Raw genomic sequence first — 19,824 nt, 5'->3', positions numbered from 1 at the left:
ACGGCTATAATATGAAATATATGGCAGAAAGAGGGTAAAATAGAGCAGGAGACATGCAATTTTCTCCCAGGAGTTCAGTAATAAATTTAATTAACGCATTATTTTTTAGAGTGTCAACAGCATGGAAGCATGTCCTCTGGAATGGTGGCCGAAGCATGAAGTGGCATATGAATCTTTAGTGTATCTGGTACGTAAATACCTTGCGACTCCGGTTAGAACATGCCATTTGAACTCCTGTTCTCACTTTCAGTTGACATTGTAATTAAGAAGCAGGCAGTATTAGCTCCCATAAATGTAAAACAAACTTGTTTCTCTTAGCAATTGGCAGAACAGTAAGTAGGACTGAGTGGACTTGTAGGCTCTAAAGTTTACATTGTTTTATTTTTGAATGCAGGTTTTTTGCACATAATTCTACACTTGTAATTTAACTTCTATGATACAGAGATTGCACTACAGCAGAGGTTCTCAAACTGTGGTCCCTGGACTACCAGTGGTCTGCAAGCTCCATTCAAGTGGTCCACGGATAGTTCCCTCTAAGGTGCGTGTCTGGGCAGCTGCACATGTGAGAGTGAAGGGCCACCCACCTAATTAGGTGGAGCCATGCAGGTGTGGCTACACTAATTAGGTTCCTGGACCCTGGAGAAGACACACATATAAGGTGAAGTGGTGGCCTTGGGGGGAATAGCGGGAGTGGGGTAAGAAAAGGGGGTGGGGGGAATTTGGGACGTACAGGGCTGCAGCGGCCAGAGAAAGAGGAGACTTTTCCCAGCTCCAGGGCTGTGGCTCCTGGGGAGAGATGGCTCTCCTTCCCAGCCTCAGATCTTTGGCTGCACTGGTGGGTGAGAGACCCTCCTCCTTCCTAGCCCCAGCTCGGGGGCTGCTGCCGTGGGGGAGAGAGGGCACATCCATTGCATTAGAAAGGTAAGACTACTGATATTAAAATATGAGTTGTGTGCTTTTATTTGTAGAACAAAAAAAAGTTTTTTTTATATAGTGCTTTTATCCAACGTGCTTTACAATAGTTAGCTAATGGTATAAACAACATTTGGAAAGATCATTAAGTGATCTGCTCAGACCCTCAGCAATTTTCAAGTGGTCCATGAAATAAAAAGTTTGAGAACCACTACAGTATTGTATTAGGTGAATTAAAAATATTATTTCTTTTGTTTATCTTTTTACAGTGCAAATATTTGTTATAAAAATAATATAAAGTGAGCACTGTACACTTTGTATTCTATGTAGTAATTGAAATTGATATATTCTAATATATCAATATTTGAAAATGTAGAAAAACATCCAAAAATATTTAATACATTTCAATTGGTATTCTAGTGTTTAACAGTGTGATTAATTACAATTAATATTTTTAATTACAATTACTTTTTTTGAGTTATTCATGTGAGTTAACTGTGATTAATCGACAGCCTAGAATTTAGCTACATTGGTAGCAGGATTCATTGAAGTCGGGGAGCTGTGGGTGTCCAATGCCTCTGGAAATCAAGACAAGAATTTCTAAAAACATTTGTATAGTTTTAAATGTTTTATTTCAGTGGCTTTTATAACCTTTGGAAAAAATGTATAAGGTAAAAATAAGAAGGGAGAAGAGTGAGGAAGTTGAAGGAGAAAGATGATATTAACATGTTAATTGTTTAAAAAATGTTTGGTATGCCTATATATTCTTTGGAGAAAGACAACATCAAAGGTCTAGTCCTATGCTCCTAAAGTAGGTCAAACTCTCATTGAAATCCTATTTCTCAGCGTTCACTGATTCAGGTGGCATTTGCCATGTTTAAGAGGTATGTGGTATTACCTTAAGTCTAAGATGGAATTTCATTGATGTATAGAATTATTTTGAGGGTATGGAATCTGTTCTGTAAGACAACTTTTAATTAGTGTTGTAAACTTTGTTTGTGCGGCTCAAATAGTAGACCCCCAATATATTGTAGAATTATCTGGGACAAACGGTAGCAAAATCTGCTTTATTCCAAGTATAGTCCCTTTTTAACTTTCCAAGGATTGTAAATAACAGAGTGGAGTGAATTAAACTTTATTTAACATAATCAGACCAGAGGTTTTGTGTAGAATTATTAATGGCCAGTGCCAGGAAAAAAATCAGCAAGTAGGTGATGGTCTTTGCTGTTTAATTTAGAGAGTGGTTCAGTGACTCTCAGCAGTCATCAACTTATTGAGGGAAGAGCTAGATCTCTTCAAAGCTTTATTTTATTCCATGACAGTCAGTTTGCTTATTTTTCTTCCTATATCTTCATCAGTGATATTTTAATCTTTTAGTTTTAAACAGTAATTGCAGATTTTTCTCATAGATCATTTGCCACTACTTACTGAATACAACTGCTACTTGTGCGAACTGCCACAAAGTAAAAAGCTATTGTTTGTTATATCTATTAACAAAATAGTATTCATAAAGTGGGACTTTATAGACTAGCTACATATTTGTATCAGGGTGGGTTTGATTTAAATCAAATTGATTTAAATCACTAGTCAGGAAGACTCGATTTAATCATGGATTTCTACATAAAAGTGCATTCTTGTTGGGTGTTATAACCTTAATACATATTCTTCACAACTCAGAGATAGATGTAGGTTTCAAGTTTAGAAGATGCACACTATATATTTTTAAACACTATATATTTTTAAGTGATTTATTTTGAAAACTTTTCAGAATAGTTTTACAGCTATATCAGAAAATGAATGATTGTTTGGTTATTTCATTTACCAAGGGTAATTGAAGCAGATCTTTATGAAGTCATTGGGAGGTGAACTATCTCCACTTCAACAGGTTAATCATTAATATTTGGAGGATTTTTTTGATTTTTTTTTAAAAAACATTGATTTTTATCCACCCTGATTTGTACAAAGTTAGACCTGAATTCTGTATAATGTTTACATTACCTCTGCTTTGACCAACCCATATCCAATAGTATATAAGGAAATTGTCATACAACTTTATATACAAATGTTCGTTGTAACTACAAATCATGCTGCTCTAAACTCTGCAAGCTGTCAGTGGTCCCAGAGATCACAGGGGCTCACCAACTGTTCACTCTGTTCCCCAGCCACGATTGCTGCACCAGGTACTGGTAGACGGATAGCACAGGAGTTGCTATAGTGGCTCTTCCCTACATTGTGGGGAATCCTCTGACCAGTCACTCTGTTTTTGAGTCTGTTTTTTACTGGAACAGTAGCTCAAAGCCAATTTAATAAATCGGAGGATTATGGTCAAATTTCAGTTGAAGCTTCACTTTGAAGGTGGCCACTTTAGTGAGATATCCGAATACAGCACTGGCAATGACTAATTATTTAAAGCAAAATGACTAGGAATCCGGTATTAAGGCTAGAAATGAAATGCTGGGTAGTATTTGAGGTGCCTATAGTTGTAGGTAATAAGATTTTTTTTTTAATAAAATTTCTTTTATATTTTTTCCATCCCAAGAAATATTTGCTAGGCTGATAGAACATGTTGTGTAAATAATACAGAAATTGACTTTTTATAGCCTGAAATAAATGACATTGGAAATCATGGTGGTTTGGTATTCTTGACTGCCAAAGGCAAGTTAGTTTGCTAACATGCTCAAGGTTATACTCTAAAAGATATAGAATTTGTAAAATATGTATCCAGCCTTAATGCATAAAAATGAGAAATGAAGTCAGTAAAGATGACTGACATGCTAAAAATCTGAAACATGTTTGTTTGTGGCGTTGCCTAAACCTCTGTGTAACAATTTGCAATGTACTTAACCTTATCTAGAGCTACAGGGATTATGTAGGCTGTCTAGAAGGCAGAATGATCCACATACAAGTGCTGCTCCAGTTATATATTATTAGTGGATACACTGGAAAATCTTTCAAAACTGTAGTTGTCTAAATTATTCCTGCAAAGTGCAACAATAGCATTGTGAATGATATCTTGTACAAATGCCACATATCATTGTGTCCTGGTTTAAGGCAATATAAGATCATCGTGCTTGTGATCTCAAATTACAATTACATAGACTTAATTGTTAATGGAAATTGAATCATTTTGTTTTGCATGAAGTAGTCATACTAGCTTTCTGGCATACGTGCACCCTATCTCAGCAGGAGGTACTCTTATGCTGTTCAGCTAGTGATAAATACTATAGTTTGGGATGTGTGGGGTGTGTGTTTTATTAAAAAAAAAATACCTTCCATATGTATGCCCTGCATTGGGACAGTCGAGAAAACGATGGATGGTTACTTCCTGCATGATTTTCCTCTTCAGTAAATGTGTGTGTAAAGTAATATGGTGTGATGGGACATCCTGAAGGAGTCAAGATATGAGATGTTATTTTGTGACAAGTCTATAACTCTGAAGCCTGCTTGCAATCAACTCCACACATGCTTTATAAAGTTTTAAGATAATATTGTTGCCAGTTTTATATGATCTATCTCTTAATATTATGATAAAGTTCCAAGTAATTTTAATTGTTTAGAGATTTATTTACCTTTTCCTCACATAAATTTCATATTTATACTGTTTCCGTTTATCTGTGAAAATGTAATCATATTAGAGGACCTTACAGTATATTTTTTACTGTCATGATGATGATGATATTTGGATTGGTTTCTAGTGACAATAAAAGTGACTTTACTGAATGAATCTGTGAATGAGTTTTGCATACAGCAGAACCTCAGAGTTACAAACACCTAAGGAATGGAGTTAGTTCATACCTCTGAAATGTTCGTAACTCTGAACAAAATGTTAAGGTTCTTTCAAAAGTTTACAACTGAACTTTGACTTAATACAGCTTTGAAAATTTATTATGCAGAAGAAAATGCTGCTTTCCCTTTATCTGTATTGTTAGTAGTTTACATTTAACACAATACTGTATTGTATTTGCTTTTTTGGGGTGAGGGCGTCTCTGCGGCTGCCTGATTGCGTACTACTAGTTCCAACTGAGATGTGTGGTTGACTGGTCAGTTTGTAACTCTGGTGTTCTTAACTCTCAGGTTCTATTGTATTATGACAACCAGGTTTTGTTGGATCTGGAAATACACAGATTCTCATCTGTATATCATGTTTGAAAACTGCAAATATACATAAAACTAACAAAAAACAAACAAAAAAGCAGCACACGGGGATTAAATCTATGGCTACCCCCATTTACTATGGCTATTAGGCGGGGTAGAATGAATGATAATGTATGTGCACAACTTGTTCAAGTGGTGTAGGGCAGACCAAGGTAGAAAACAGTATGGTATTTCCTTCCAACTTGACTGATTGCTTCATTGCAGCTATAGGTGGGCTCTGGCTGATTGGCCGGATCTGCTATCTCTCCCCTGCTCCTCTCTGTCTCTTCCCTCCATCCTTCCTTCCTTTCCTCCCCTACCACTGTTGCCTCCCTCCCCTCATTGTCCTCTCTCCATTCCTGTGTTGTTCCTTTTTAGTTAATTCCCTTCCTTAACTGCCTTTGTCCTATAATTGGTTGAATGTCATAAAATGAAAAATAACAACCCTCCAAATTGATATGTAAACCAAACAAAATATTATGTCACTCATATGCTGGTTGTGAACCATCACTCTTTCTATGTGTATATTTCTTTCCCCTTACTGTGTGTCTGTCATGTCTATTTAGACTGCAAGTGCTTTTTCTTTAAGAAAGAGACTGTCATATACTGTTTTGCACAGTGCCTAACACAATGAGATCTCAATCTTGGTTAGGTGCTCTAAATGCTATTGTTCCTTCACTGGTTTCTGTGAATCTGTTTTTTCAAAATATGCTGACGTGAACACATTTATAACTGTATGTTCGATTTTCTTCTACTTCCATAATTTTTTTTTCTTCTACTAAGTGGAAGTTCATTGTTTCCTTCATGACCATCCATTTCTGAAGGTTTTATAAGAAGTCGTTCCTATATTATATTGTCTGGTGTAAGGCAGTAAAGTTAATGTGATTTATGTATACTTTTGATATGCACAGAGGCCACATAGCCATTCTGGGTTTAGTGAGGGAAGTAAAGGCTAATTACGTTAATGTTGGTAATGCGGTTTGAGAGCCTGAGATGGAAAGTGTGATTAGAAATGCAAATTACTATTTTCTGTCCACAGTGAACTAATTTGTACAACCTCTTCCTGTCCTCACTCAATATTTTTATACTGCTTTTGTCAGCAACCTGTTCTGAACATTCTGCCATTGATTATTGTTGGTGATAGTGTGCTTTGCACTATATAAGGTATTGAAGACATGACTCTGCTCCCAGGATCTTAGAGTATCCTAACAGACAGCACACAAACCTGTTGAGACAGCCAGAGTGAGATACTAAATGTGAGAAACTTGAGTATATTGGGTGGGTGCTAGAGGGGTGGGGGAGCCTGGGCACACTAGCACCCACCCGTTTCCAAAAGACACCAAGATCCTCACATTTAAAATCTTAGTGTGTGTGTGTGTGTGTGTGTGTGTGTAGGGATATTAAAGAGGGTACTAACAGTGATTCCCCCAAGTGACAGTGACCCCCCCCCAGTTTCACCAAGTGCAGAGGTCTTTTAGTTCTTCTGTTGGGGCTTGTGGGCTCCTGTCTGCAGAAAACACTGATTGTATCTGTCCTGTGAAAGATACTCTATTACTATGTAACACTTACAAACAAGTTAATTGACTTTGTTCTTGAAGTAAACACTATGCTAGCCTTAAGCTGTAATTGATACAATGTAAACAAACAGACTCCCACCCTCTGTGATTACAGGGCCGGGAATCTTATAGGAATTAACACACACCCCAAAAGTGGTGGAGACAGTAAATTAAAATATGGTTAAGATATGGAATGTATGTTAATGAATGTTTGATGTACGTGAATGGTTAGGGAGGTGCCAGCCTGGAAAGGATCCATCGGCCGAAGAATGTGTCAAGTGGGCCACCAGACAACCCCCAGAGGGTAAACTGGGATCCATCCCAAACACCTGGAAGGAATGTGCCACTTTATACAGTGTGGAACCACCAGGAATGTGCCATCTGCTAATTGAGCCAACAACTGCAGGATGAAACGGTTCCCATAGACTAACATAGGAATTAATCCCTATAAAAATGAACTCCAAAGACTGAGAACTTTGAGTCACTGCTTCTGCTGCCAACCTCCAGGAGCATCAGGTGCATCTGACACAGACTCGGCTCCATCCTCATGACCAAGATACCTGGCCAGTAACTTGGCATGAGCAACATCTAGGCTGGTAACTATAACACCTATACAGAACCTGAATGAATGATTGTGTGATATATATGTATGTATATGTGTGTATAAGGAATAAGTAGTAATAGGAATAAGTAGTTAAACAACATTGTTTGCTTGTATCTTTTGCTTTATTATTATATTTACAATAAATGTGGCATCTTTGCCTTATCCCTCTGAATAAGATCATGCTGGTTTTTATTATATTGGTATAACGTGTGTGTGTGATGTAGTTTTTAGCTGTCAGAAGTAAGTTTTGAATTTATCTTCATTTTTCCATGTCTTCCTTTTTACATATTTATTTTTTTAATTTAAAAGTGTGTGTGTATGTATATATAAGTAAAGAGATCATACAAAGTAGGGGTTTGGACAGATGTTGAAAAGATGGAACTTACAGATACTTATATTCAGTTTCAGGTGCAGTATCCTGTGTCCCACTCTCTTGTTTTGCTGGGAAGGTGCAACAAATTAAGAAAGTCTATAATATCTCTGCTGTTATCTGAAGTAAATCAATTTGCTGATGAGTTGCAGCAAGCCCACCAGGTACTGTTCTATTGAAAATTTTATATTGTCGTGAAGCAAAGTAAACCATAATACTTATTTAAATGGTACAACTTTTTAACACTAGAGCTCTGTTTCAGTCTCTTAATTTGAAATAACAAAAAGATCCACAGAAGTTGTTGACTTTCAGATTTAAATTTATATCGTCTACCAAGTTTCAGATATTTTTGAAAGTTAAATTTTTCATTCTACAAAAATAGTGTGTGATTTTCTTAAGTGAAAGATCAGCAAATTGAAGAAATTTCCAAACTAGGACCAAGTCGCAAAATATCTTAAATTCAAATACATGCACAATATACCTCTGATCTGTTTGACACCTGTTTTGGTCTGGTTATGCTGTAGAAACTGCACTGGTGGTGGCTGTGGTTGATCCTTTGCTAGTGATTCATGGAGGTCAGGCATTCATTTTTAGATCGATCAGGTATCTTTGATACCATTGAGCACAAGGTATTATTTGTTTACTGACCCTCATTAAAGCTGACTGGGTTGTTCTTGAGTGGCTTTCTTTCTGGGTGATCCCGAAGGGCAATTGTTTATCTGTGGCTATTGTTCTTGTATGTTGTCCCACAGATTCTATCTTTTTACCCTTTCTGTTAAATGTATGCATGGGGCTTGTAGAGGGTTACTGAGGAAGAATGTCTTGAGAAGCCTTCAGAATGTTAACACTGAATTTTATATCTCTTTTCTGTCCCTGCTGGTGCAGTGGAGCAATTTTATAATTGGCTAACAGAAATAATAGATGTGCACTGTTAGGAGATTTACCTAGCTGTAGAGCAAGTAGTTAAAACAAGACTGAGATGATGCTTACAGGATTTGAGAAATAACTGAAAGAGATGGTAAACATTGTATCAGCATCCCTGAATGTTGGGATATGCAGTCATGCAACCTGGGGAGTTTTTTGGATACCCAGGGAACTATGTGCTTATCATGATCTGGCACAGACAGGGAAGCTACATTCTTTCCTTTCAGAGATGGCTTTTGCCTTGGTTATCTAGCTATAAAAATATTTATACCAGGCAAATTGCCCTTATTCCCTTGTTAACACAAGATTAGATTATTGCAATGAATGAGTTATGGAGAGCAGAATGGAATGGAGGCTGTGGCTTGGGCAGGGCTTATTTCATAGGAGATTAATTTAAGATTTCTTGTGCTGGCTGTATTTTGAAATAGAATGATTGAATACTTGGGCTAAGCATACTTTTTCAAGTACGAAACAAGTGTTTAAAAAAAATTACCTCCGGGGAAAATATATATACCGTTAGTATCTGCTTCATTTGTCAAAACTATCATTGACTTCAGAGGACATCTTGCTTGATTGCAGGATCAGGCTCCAATAGGCATTTCAGATATCCTATTTAAACAGAACAAAATTGAGAATCTGAATCTTAGTTATGATCCAACTAGGTTTATAGTGTTTTGACTTAAGAATTCCAAAAGATCTAAAAAGAATGGAGCTGTGTCAGTTGAGCCTAGACCTATGTCTCTACATCTCACAGCTTTTTCAAAGCTGTATGTTGAACTTGAATTTTATTGACTAAAAAATAGATTCTGTGTAGGAGAATGGATCAAATCAAATGAAACAAGAAAGAAGTAGTAATTGTTACCTGAAATTGTTATACTGATCTTTTAGAAACCTCCTGAATAGTTAAATCCTGTGGTCTTAGAGGCCATAAATGAAAGAGAAATGTATGAATAATGGAGGTTTGCCTAACATTTTATAACACAACTCTCCATATTTTAATATATAAAATAAAACCAGCCAAGATGCTTATATAGCAATAAACCACTTTTAAATTTTTACTGACTTTCATCCTCAGAATACCATCTTTTTCCCAGTTTTTGTTCAGTCATTGCATATTGGATTATATCTAATTAAAGGGCCCAGTGCTGCAAACTCTGAAGCAAGTGAGTAACTTTACTCACATTGGCCCTGGTTCTGTAAAGTTCTTAATCATATGCTTAAAGTTAAGCACATACTTAAATGCTTTGCTGAATGACAGTTTAATAGGGTCTTCGGTGGGCTGGGAGGCCTACTGGTTAACATCCACTCACTTGTGGGGCAGTGGTAGGGGAGCCCGGGCCCACCTGCTCCACCAGCCTCTAACCCAGGGCCCTAGGAAGGATAGCAGGATTAGAGTTACCCTCCCAGAGTTACTTCCTACCACTTCTCTCTGTGTCCGGTACCAGTTAAGAAAAAAGAAAAACCAAACAGTCAGCCCCAGCCGGACTCAGCGTACAGGCCTGTTACATCAGGGAGCCATCACTAGCCTCATCCTGGCAGGTGCCTTCAGGGTAGGTATGTACTCCTCTCCAGCCTTCTGAGCTTTTCAACCCTGTTTCCAGTTGGAGCACCCTCTGCAAGACTGAAGGATGAAGCTAGCTGGGCCCAATACTGTCCTTTAACCCCTTACGGCCCAGTGTGGGTTTTGTATATCCCATCAGACTGGGCTATTGTTTTCTATTTAGGTACATATATTAACATAAACAGAATTGGGCCTCTTTGATTGTTACTTCTGTGGCATATGGCTTGTTGTCTTTGACTGTAAAGCAACATGCCCACCTATGTGCTGTATAATTTAATAATTGTAACTGATTGTAAGAGCCTTATATCACATCTATCCTACAGGAACAGGAGTGTCTTGTCTTGTCTTGTCTTTTTTTTTACCAAAAAAAAAGAAAAAAATTCAGAGTTGCTTAATATTATTTACTCTGTAGAGCAGATGGAATTTATGGCCCCAGAACTGTATTATAGAATGTAGATTATTCCTTCAATCAGAGTGCTTATGTAGCACATTTTCCTTGGTGATGCCTCATAATCGCTTCAGAGACAGAGGATCAGAAATGGAAAGCACATATTGATTGAAAGAATGTTTCTAACCTGCCAGGCTTTCAGATTTTCATTTTTTTTTAAAAGCAGCAAAGAGTCCTGTGGCACCTTATAGACTAACAGACGTATTGGAGCATGAGCTTTCGTGGGTGAATACCCACTTCATCAGATGCATTTTTTTAAAAGAGTTGTTAAATAGAAAATAAGTTGAACTTAATTGGTGAGACCTTTTTTAATAATATTAGGTTTCACATCACTAGGATGTCTTACCTAACTTTTGAGAACAGGTGTGGGCCAGACATGATGTAAGCTATTCAAAAGATGTTTAGGCTCTTCTTTAATTATTCCTACTGGGTAGTTAGATTAGTAACATTTTTGCACAATATATAAATTCTATACATTGTTTTTCCAAATAGGCTGTCCATATCTTCTTAACATGTAAAATATTTATTTTAGGCATTTTTAGTGACATTTTTGAAATGGTAATTTTCATGCTAACAAATACTTTTTTATATCTTTTTATATACATAATGTGTGTGCATGCAAAAACATACACACACACACACACACACACTCTATGAAAACTACCACTACTTTGGAAGACTGCCAGAATATACATATAAGCACATAATTCTTCTGTCAGTAAGGACCTGATTCTGCAGACCTTCTGTATGGAAAGCCATCATAGTCTTAAGTAAGAGTTAAGTGTACAAAAACATTATATGACGTCTTAACCTATGCAAAGCTATATAAGAAATTCCTATTACCTATCTGGTGGAAAAGATAGAATTATAATATATCTTCAAGTTCCATTCACAGTGATTCATTTGTTAACTTATGCCCTACTTCTGCAAAGTATTTAAGCACCTGCTTAAGTCTGTCCATAGTAAGTTCAAAAGCTTGTGTCTCTCACCAACAAAAGTTGGTCCAAGAACAGATATTACCTCACTCAGCGTGTCTCTCTCATATTCAGCAAAGCACTTAAGGTCATGCTTTGTTAAATAGAGATGGACTGCTGAATTGGGACCAGGGCAAACAGAAAGGATAAAAGTGCTGCAGAGATTCATGTTCTAGTCTAGATCATATGCAGAGGTTATTGCACCCAATACATTCTGTTAGACTGAGAAATCACTTGGAACAACTATTTGTGGAGTAACAAGGAAAGCCACGCCAGAGGGGGCTGAAGGCTGGGAAATGATCAGTGTGCTGAGCCCACTGATGTCTCTGGGCAAAAGCTGGAGACATACCTCAGAAAGAAACAGGATGGGGAAGCACCCTAGTAGAGGGGCAATGAGAGATGCTGGAGCTGTACTTAACAGGTGAGCATGGTGAGAAACATCAATGCTATACTGGAGAGCCAGAGCATGGTGAGAGATGCCAGAGTTGTATTTGGTATGTTGATGGACTACAGGGCCTTGAAAGACTTAATGTACTGTTTGGGCTGTGCTGAGGAATTCTGGATTGTGGCTGAGGAACTTCTGTAATAGATTAACCCCACAAGGGCGATTCATATGTAGAGAGCTTGCATACACTTACTGGGGACTCTGGAAGATGGGGGGAAACTGATGCAAGAACACCTGTGCCACAGCCTGCTGCTGTAGGGTACACCAGGCAGGGCTGCCTTTTCACATATAGAGGAGAATGCAGGTACTTTGATCAGACCCTGGCACAGTGTAGCTGAGATTTCTAAGGATGAAGGCTGGGGTGTCAGTGGACAAGGAAAATTGAGGCAAGAGCTGCTTGGAGGGCCACCCTGAGGCCACAAGAGAGCATATTGGAGATGACCACCCTATGACAATCGCCTTTAAGAAGGCCTCAAAACTGACCCCAACTATCAGAGATCCTAGTTCTCATTGTTCTAGGAGTCAGGCAGGTTGTCTCCCTTTTCCTTAGATGTCTGATCGGGGAAGGAGCAGTGTAACCAAGTTCATTAGGCCTTTATGACAGAGCCTAGAGTCACAGCAACCAAATGTATAGTCAGAAAACAGTTTCTAAGGCCCAGGACAGGCTAGTGTCCTGCAACCCATAGCAGCCAGCATGGCTTCTTTTCCCTTCTCTTTCTTGCTCAGCTTCCTTTTCCTGTTTAGATCCAACCCTAGCCTCAGGGCAAAGCAGGGTTCTCCTTGACTGTGCCCAGACTGTTTTGGCTGGAGGTTTCAGACTGTACCTTAAAGGAATCCCTGTACCCACTACATACACTCTCCCATCACCCATAGGAAGGGAAGGGTTCTTATCTGAAACTCTGCCCCTCTTCAGTCAAAACTCGATACCGGTCACAAGTGTCATAAACAGACTGGGGATCTAGTTTTACTGCTAATGTCTTCTGCAATTCCAGATTAGATTGCAAGATACATACAAAATAATGTGGCATGCCAGACAAATAGGGAAGTGATAAATGGGCCATACAACCGCGCAGTTCGCCCTGACACTATCATGGAATCTAGTAAGGAAAGAAGAATTTAAAGTATTCTTAGGCAGCTGAGAAGTAACATTGCTTTGGCTATACTTAGGTATAGCACAAAATTGAAGATGACACATAATCAGAAAACTCAGGTGCTTTTGTGAATAGAAGAAGCAGGGATATCGATTTCATGAAGAGAGAAAGGATCTCTTTATTACTGTTGACTAGAGAATTATTTGCTGGAAGAGTTCAATGTTGGTGAGTCATCTCATTCATTAGAGAATAAGTGATGGAGGGGGAGGAAAGCCACCATTGTAAAAATCAGAATGTACTGTATCATAACAGACAAATGGGTTTATGTTCTTAGAAGCCTTTGAGCTTATATTTTATGTATGATTTGAAAAAGACACACCATACCATGATTATAAATTATTATAAATAATTTTAATTCTTGCAACAGGGAAAAGGAATGTGATTAACATCTAGCTGGATGCTGCTTTCTGGCTTTACTTTCATACAGTCTGTGTTAATTAATTCCTTTTTTTCCCTTTGACTACTGCTTGCTTCCTCTCAGTAATTCCTCTGTGTGATGGATAGCTGAATGAAAACAAGACAGAATTCTACCTTTTAACCTGCTTTGGTCACTGAGCATTCCTGCTTATTTACAAAAAGAAATGTACTAGAGAAAAGTAAGCACTGCTTCCTTCAAACTTTGATTAGATATTGAAACCCTTACTTGCATTGGCAGCAAAGAATCCTGTGGCACCTTATAGACTAACAGACATTTTGCAGCATGAGCTTTCGTGGGTGAATACCCACTTCGTCGGATGCAAGTAGTGGAAATTTCCAGAGGCAGGTATATATATGCAAGCAAGAAGCAAGCTAGAGATAACGAGGTTAGTTCAATCAGGGAGGATGAGGCCCTGTTCTAGCAGTTGAGGTGTGAAAACCAAGGGAGGAGAAACTGGTTCTGTAGTTGGCAAGGCATGCACAGTCTTTGTTTAATCCTGAGCTGATGGTGTCAAATTTGCAGATGAACTGAAGCTCAGCAGTTTCTCTTTGAAGTCTGGTCCTGAAGTTTTTTTGCTGCAGGATGGCCACCTTAAGATCTGCTATTGTGTGGCCAGGGAGGTTGAAGTGTTCTCCTAAAGGTTTTTGTATATTGCCATTCCTAATATCTGATTTGTGTCCATTTATCCTTTTCCGTAGAGACTGTCCAGTTTGGCCGATGTACATAGCAGAGGGGCATTGCTGGCATATGATGGCGTATATTACATTGGTGGACGTGCAGGTGAATGAACCGGTGATGGTGTGGCTGATCTGGTTAGGTCCTGTGATGGTGTCGCTGGTGTAGATATGTGGGCAGAGTTGGCATCGAGGTTTGTTGCATGGATTGATTCCTGAGCTAGAGTTACTATGGTGCGATGTGCAGTTACTGGTGAGAATATGCTTCAGGTTGGCAGGTTGTCTGTGGGCGAGGACTGGCCTGCCACCCAAGGCCTGTGAAAGTGTGGGATCATTGTCCAGGATGGGTTGTAGATCCCTGATGATGCGTTGGAGGGGTTTTAGCTGGGGACTGTATGTGATGGCCAGTGGAGTCCTGTTGGTTTCTTTCTTGGGTTTGTCTTGCAGTAGGAGGCTTCTGGGTACACGTCTGGCTCTGTTGATCTGTTTCCTTATTTCCTCATGCGGGTACTGTAGTTTTGAGAATGCATGGTGGAGATTTTGTAGGTGTAGGTCTCTGTCTGAGGGCTTAGAGCAGATGCGGTTGTACCTCAGTGCTTGGCTGTAGACAATGGATCTTGTGGTGTGCCCGGGATGGAAGCTGGAGGCGTGAAGGTAGGCATAGCGGTCGGTAGGTTTTCGGTATAGGGTGGTGTTAATGTGACCATCACTTATTTGCACTGTGGTGTCTAGGAAGTGGACCTCCCGTGTAGATTGGTCCAGGCTGAGGCTGATGGTGGGGTGGAAGCTGTTGAAATCGTGGTGGAGTTTTTCCAGAGTCTCCTTCCCATGGATCCAGATGATGAAGATGTCATCAATGTAGCATAGGTAGAGAAGGGGCGTGAGTGGACGGGAGCTGAGGAAGCATTGTTCCAGGTCGGCCATAAAAATATTGGCATATTGTGGGGCCATGCGGGTGCCCATAGCGGTGCCACTGATCTGGAGATATATATTGTCATCAAATTTGAAATAGTTGTGTGTGAGGATAAAGGCACAGAGCTCAGCAACCAGTTGTGCTGTGGCATCATCAGGGATACTGTTCCTGACAGCTTGTATTCCATCTGTGTGTGGGACAGGGGCGGCTCTAGGCACCAGCAAAACAAGCTGGTGCCTAGGGCGGCAAAATCTAGGGGGCGTCCCCTGCTGCCGGGGGGGGGCGCCAGGGTGGGCTGGCGGACCTGCCGCAGTTATGGCTGCGGGAGGTCCACCGGAGCGCCGGAACAACTGGACCTGCCGCAGGCATGACTGCGGAGGGGGCGCTCGTCCCGCGGCTCGGCTGGACCTCCCGCAGGCATGACTGCGGCAGCTCAAGTGGAGCCGCCGGACCCGCGAACCGTCCGCAGCCGCGGGAGGTCCAGCCGAGCCACGCGGTCATGCCCGCGGGAGGTCCGCTGCTCCCGCGGCTCTGGGGCGCCTCCCGCGCATGACTGCTTGGGGCGGCCAAAAAGCTAGAGCCGCCCCTGGTGTGGGATGTTTGTGTAGAGAGCCTCTACATCCATGGTGGCTAGGATGGTGTTTTCTGGAAGTCACCAATGCATTGTAGTTTCCTCAGGATATCAGTGGTGTCACGGAGATAGCTGGGAGTGCTGGTGGCATAGGGTCTGAGTAGAGAGTCCACATATCCAGACAGTCCTTCAGTGAGAGTGCCAATGCCCGAGATGATGGGGCGTCCAGGATTTCCGGGTTTGTGGATCTTGGGTAGTAGATAGAATAACCCTGGTCGGGGCTCTAAGGGTATGTTGATTTGTTCCGGTGTTAGTGTAGTGTTACTTGCATTGAGTAGCATTCATGGAGTCAGTGCAAGTAAGGGTATTACAAAGGGAAACATTGTACATTTGTGATAGTTAAAATATTTAAGTTACAACTGATAGTTATATTTTAAAAGACTCTGTTACCGGGTCCTTTCCTCGCCCCCCTCCCCCCCCCCCCGCCGCTGAGCTCTTTGCTGTTCCAATAAAGCACTGCGAGCCTTTTCTTGATGCAGCACCCATGGCTTTTATTCACACACAGTTCCCACCACCAGTGATACTATTTACAGAGTATTACAGGTCTTACCATCTCCTCTTTTACTGGGAGTCTCTCCCAGCCTGGAGACTACCCTTTCCCTGGCCATTCCCCCCTTGCTCTGGCTGCCAGCCAGCCTTTATGGCTCTTCAACCGGCAGGCCCACCGGTGCAGCCAGTTCCAGAGGCCAGGCACCAGACTTCTATTTCCCCTGATTGGAGCTGCCTGAGCAGGGGCTAATTAGGTGCCCTTGCAGCAGCACCCTGCTACAGACCCTCTATCTCTAGATTTGTTTAATATTACACTTGGAATTAACAAAATTGGAAAAATTTGAGATTTGGTATTTTAACTATATTTTTAAAAGATTGTTAAAAATCTGTGTTATTTTAAGACAGCCCTCACTGAAATATTTTATAGAAACCAGTATCAATACACAGAGTTTTATTAGAAGGGCTTTTCTTAGTTTTTATAGCCAAACCAATCTGTGTGGTTACAAATACTTACACAATAGATTTACAATATGGGTTTGTACCTATTTGTTACTTTTTTGATTCTTTAAAATGTATTTCACCAATATAGTAAACAAACTGTTTAAATGTTTCCACTTTTATGGGAAAAGGTTGCTCGTATTAATGCATAAGTCATAAAATCTGTATCTCTAGCATTAATTATGGTTGTTTAACATAGCTAATTATTAAATTGCCCATTTTCTTAAGTATATTAAAATACAAAATATAGAACTATGGAAAGATAATGGATTGCCAATCAGATCTTAATTTCATTTTTCATTTTAAAAGTGTTGCTGCTTTTACAGTACATGATTACTTATTCTCTCTCTCTCTCTTTCTCTCACTCACATACACCCTCTGGCCAGGAGGGATTTTACAGTACTTTATACAGAAAGGTGGTTACCCTTCCCTTTATATTTATGACATGCCCCCCAAATCATAGATAGTGTTGGATAGCCAGTTCCACACTGGCTGTGATTTCTTCCTGGAGCTCTAGGAGAAAACAGAGTTAATAAGTCACACGTACCTTTAGATATCCTACCGACTATATAAAAACTAGCAATATTTCCCACATTTCAAGGACGATTTTAACCAGTTGATTCGGGGAAACTTTCACAGGAGAGTGCATCAGCCACTTTGTTAGAAGCTCCCAAAATGTGTTATATTTCAAAATCAAAATCTTGGAGAGTTAAACTCCACTGAAGAAGTTTTTTTTTTGTTATTGTCCTGGATGGGGTGAAGCCACTTCAGTGCAACATGATCGGTTTATAGTTGGAAACGCCGTCCTCAAACGTATGGGCGTAGCTTTTCCAGGGCGTACACAATGACGTAGCATTCCTTTTCGCTGATTGACCAGTGGCTTTCCCTCTCAGACAGTTTCTTGCTGAGAAACACGACAGGATGGAATTTTTAAAACTGCATTAAAACTGCTCCCTCACCACACTCGGACGCATCTATGGTTACTAGGAACGGTTTGTTAAACTCTGGGGCCCTTAGGACAGGGTCAGACGTGAGTGTCGCTTTAAGCTGGTTAGAAGCCTTCTGACATTCTTTAGTTACTGAACTACATTTGGCTGTTTCTTTTGGTTAGGTCTGTCAGTGGGGCAGTGATTTGGCCGTAGTGAAGTACAAATCGCCTGTAATATCCGGCCAAGCCTCGGAAGGATTGGACCTATTTCTTTGACTTTGGGACAGGCCACTTTTGGATAGCATCCACTTTGGCCTGTAGGGGGTTGATAGTTCCTTGACACACCTGGTGTCCAAGGTAAGTCACTCTGTTTAGGCCTATTTGACACTTTTTAGCCGTAACAGTTAGTCCTGCCTCCCTTATATACTTGAAGACTTTTTGTAGATGTGCCAGGTGTTCTGCCCATAAATCAGAAAAGATGGCCACATCATCAAGGTAGGCAACTGCAGATTCTCCCAGTCCCGCTAAAAGACCATCTACAAGTTTTTGGAAGGTGGGAGGTGCATTTCTCAGCCCAAAAGGGAGCACATTAAATTCATACATCCCTGCACGGGTGATGAAGGCTGACCTTTCCTTGGCGGGTTCATCTAGCAGTACTTGCCAGTACCCCTTGGTTAAGTCTAAGGTAGAGATGAACTGGGCATGTCCCAGTTTCTCCAATAGCTCATCTGTGCATGGCATTGGATAGTTGTCTGGGTGAGTTACAGCATTTAGTTTACGATAGTCCACACAAAAGCGTATCTCCCCATCTGGTTTGGGAACTAGAACCACTGGAGATGCCCATGCACTGTTAGTCACCCATCTGTAGCATGTTCTGGATCTCCCGTTCTATAACTGTTTTGGCTTGAGGAGACACCCGGTAGGGTTGGGCTCTAATTGGGCGAGCATTACCTGTGTCAGTGGAGTGGTATGCCCGTTCGGTCCGTCCTGGGGTGGTTGAGAACATTTGTGTGAAGCTAGTGCACAGCTCTTTGATCTGCTGTTGCTGCATACTTCATAGGGTCATGGAGAGGTTCACCTCTTCCACACCACCGTCACTTTTTCCTTCGCAGTAGACACCTTCAGGCCACTCAGCATCATCTCCTCCCTGAGCTGTAAACTGACAAACCTTTAACTTTCTGGAATAGAAGGGCTTTAGAGAATTAACATGATACACTTTAGGTTTGAGGTGGGGTGTGCTATGAGATAGTTAAGAGCTCCCAGGCGCTCTTGGACCATGAATGGCCCTTCCCACGATGCTTCCATCTTATGGGCTTGGAGCGCCTTCAAGACCATTACCTGGTCCCCTACTTTGAAGGAACGCTCTCTGGCATGTTTATCATACCAGGTTTTTTCTCTTCCTGAGCATCTTGTAGGTTTTATCTAGCAACGGCTAAAAAGGTTTGGAGGGTGTGTTGTAGGTTGTTTACAAAGTCCAGAATGTTAGTTCCTGGAGAAGGCGTAAACCCCTCCCATTGCTGCTTCACCAACTGTAATGACCCCTTAACCTCGCGACCATACACAAGTTCAAATGGTGAAAACCCTAAACTGGGATACGGCCCCGTAGGCAAAGAGCAGCTGCTGCAACACTAGGTCCCAATCATTGGAGTGTTCATTTACGAATTTATGTATCATGGCCTCCAAAGTTCCATTAAACTTATCCACCAGGCCATTTGTTTGATGGTGGTAAGAGGTGGCAACCAAGTGGTTTACCCCATGAGCTTCCCACAGGCTTTTTATGCTGGTGTTGTATTTCAGGTTCCTGCTGAGCCTCTTGCGTAGGTTTATCTGCGGCCGCCAGTGCAGGCTCGCTGGTGCCCTCTGGCGTTGGAGTTGTAGACGGGGTTTCAAGTGCTGGATTCAGTGCTGGCAATGGTTCTGGTGCTGGTTGCACTGCCAGTTCCAGTTCTGGGACTGGCTCTGTCTGGGTCTCTGTGACTGGATCCATTACTGCTGCTGCAGACATGGGCATGGAGTCCAGTTCCATCACCTCAGTCTGGGTCTCTGGTAACACCAACTGGGCCCCTGTAGAGGGTGCAGGAACAGAGCTAGGTGTGAAGGTTTGCTTAGCCTGGCTGCGGGTGACCATTCCCACCCTCTTGGCTAGCTTCACATGGTTGTCCAAGTCTTCCCCCAGCAGCATGGGAATGGGATA

At 40.9% G+C, this 19,824-nt stretch overlaps 1 protein-coding gene across 7 annotated transcripts in view; it reads left to right on the top strand.

Moving 5' to 3' along the window:
- MEI4 (meiotic double-stranded break formation protein 4) overlaps positions 1-19,824 on the top strand; it is a 148,754-nt gene that overhangs the window by 62,261 nt on the left and 66,669 nt on the right. For all 7 annotated transcript variants that reach the window (XR_005596471.1, XR_005596472.1, XR_005596474.1 and 4 more), the window contains exon 4: positions 7,609-7,740. Coding sequence is in view for 3 of the 7 variants with exons in the window: in XM_039531532.1 (XP_039387466.1) it covers positions 7,609-7,740 (132 nt within the window). In the remaining 4 variants the exon portion in view is untranslated. The remainder of the gene's footprint in view (positions 1-7,608; positions 7,741-19,824) is intronic.

Source organism: Mauremys reevesii, linkage group 3 (genome assembly GCF_016161935.1).
Source record: "Mauremys reevesii isolate NIE-2019 linkage group 3, ASM1616193v1, whole genome shotgun sequence".
Lineage (NCBI taxonomy): Eukaryota > Metazoa > Chordata > Testudines > Geoemydidae > Mauremys > Mauremys reevesii.
The sequence above is the reverse complement of the archived record's forward strand: the minus strand, read 5'-3'. Positions and strand labels throughout refer to the sequence as shown.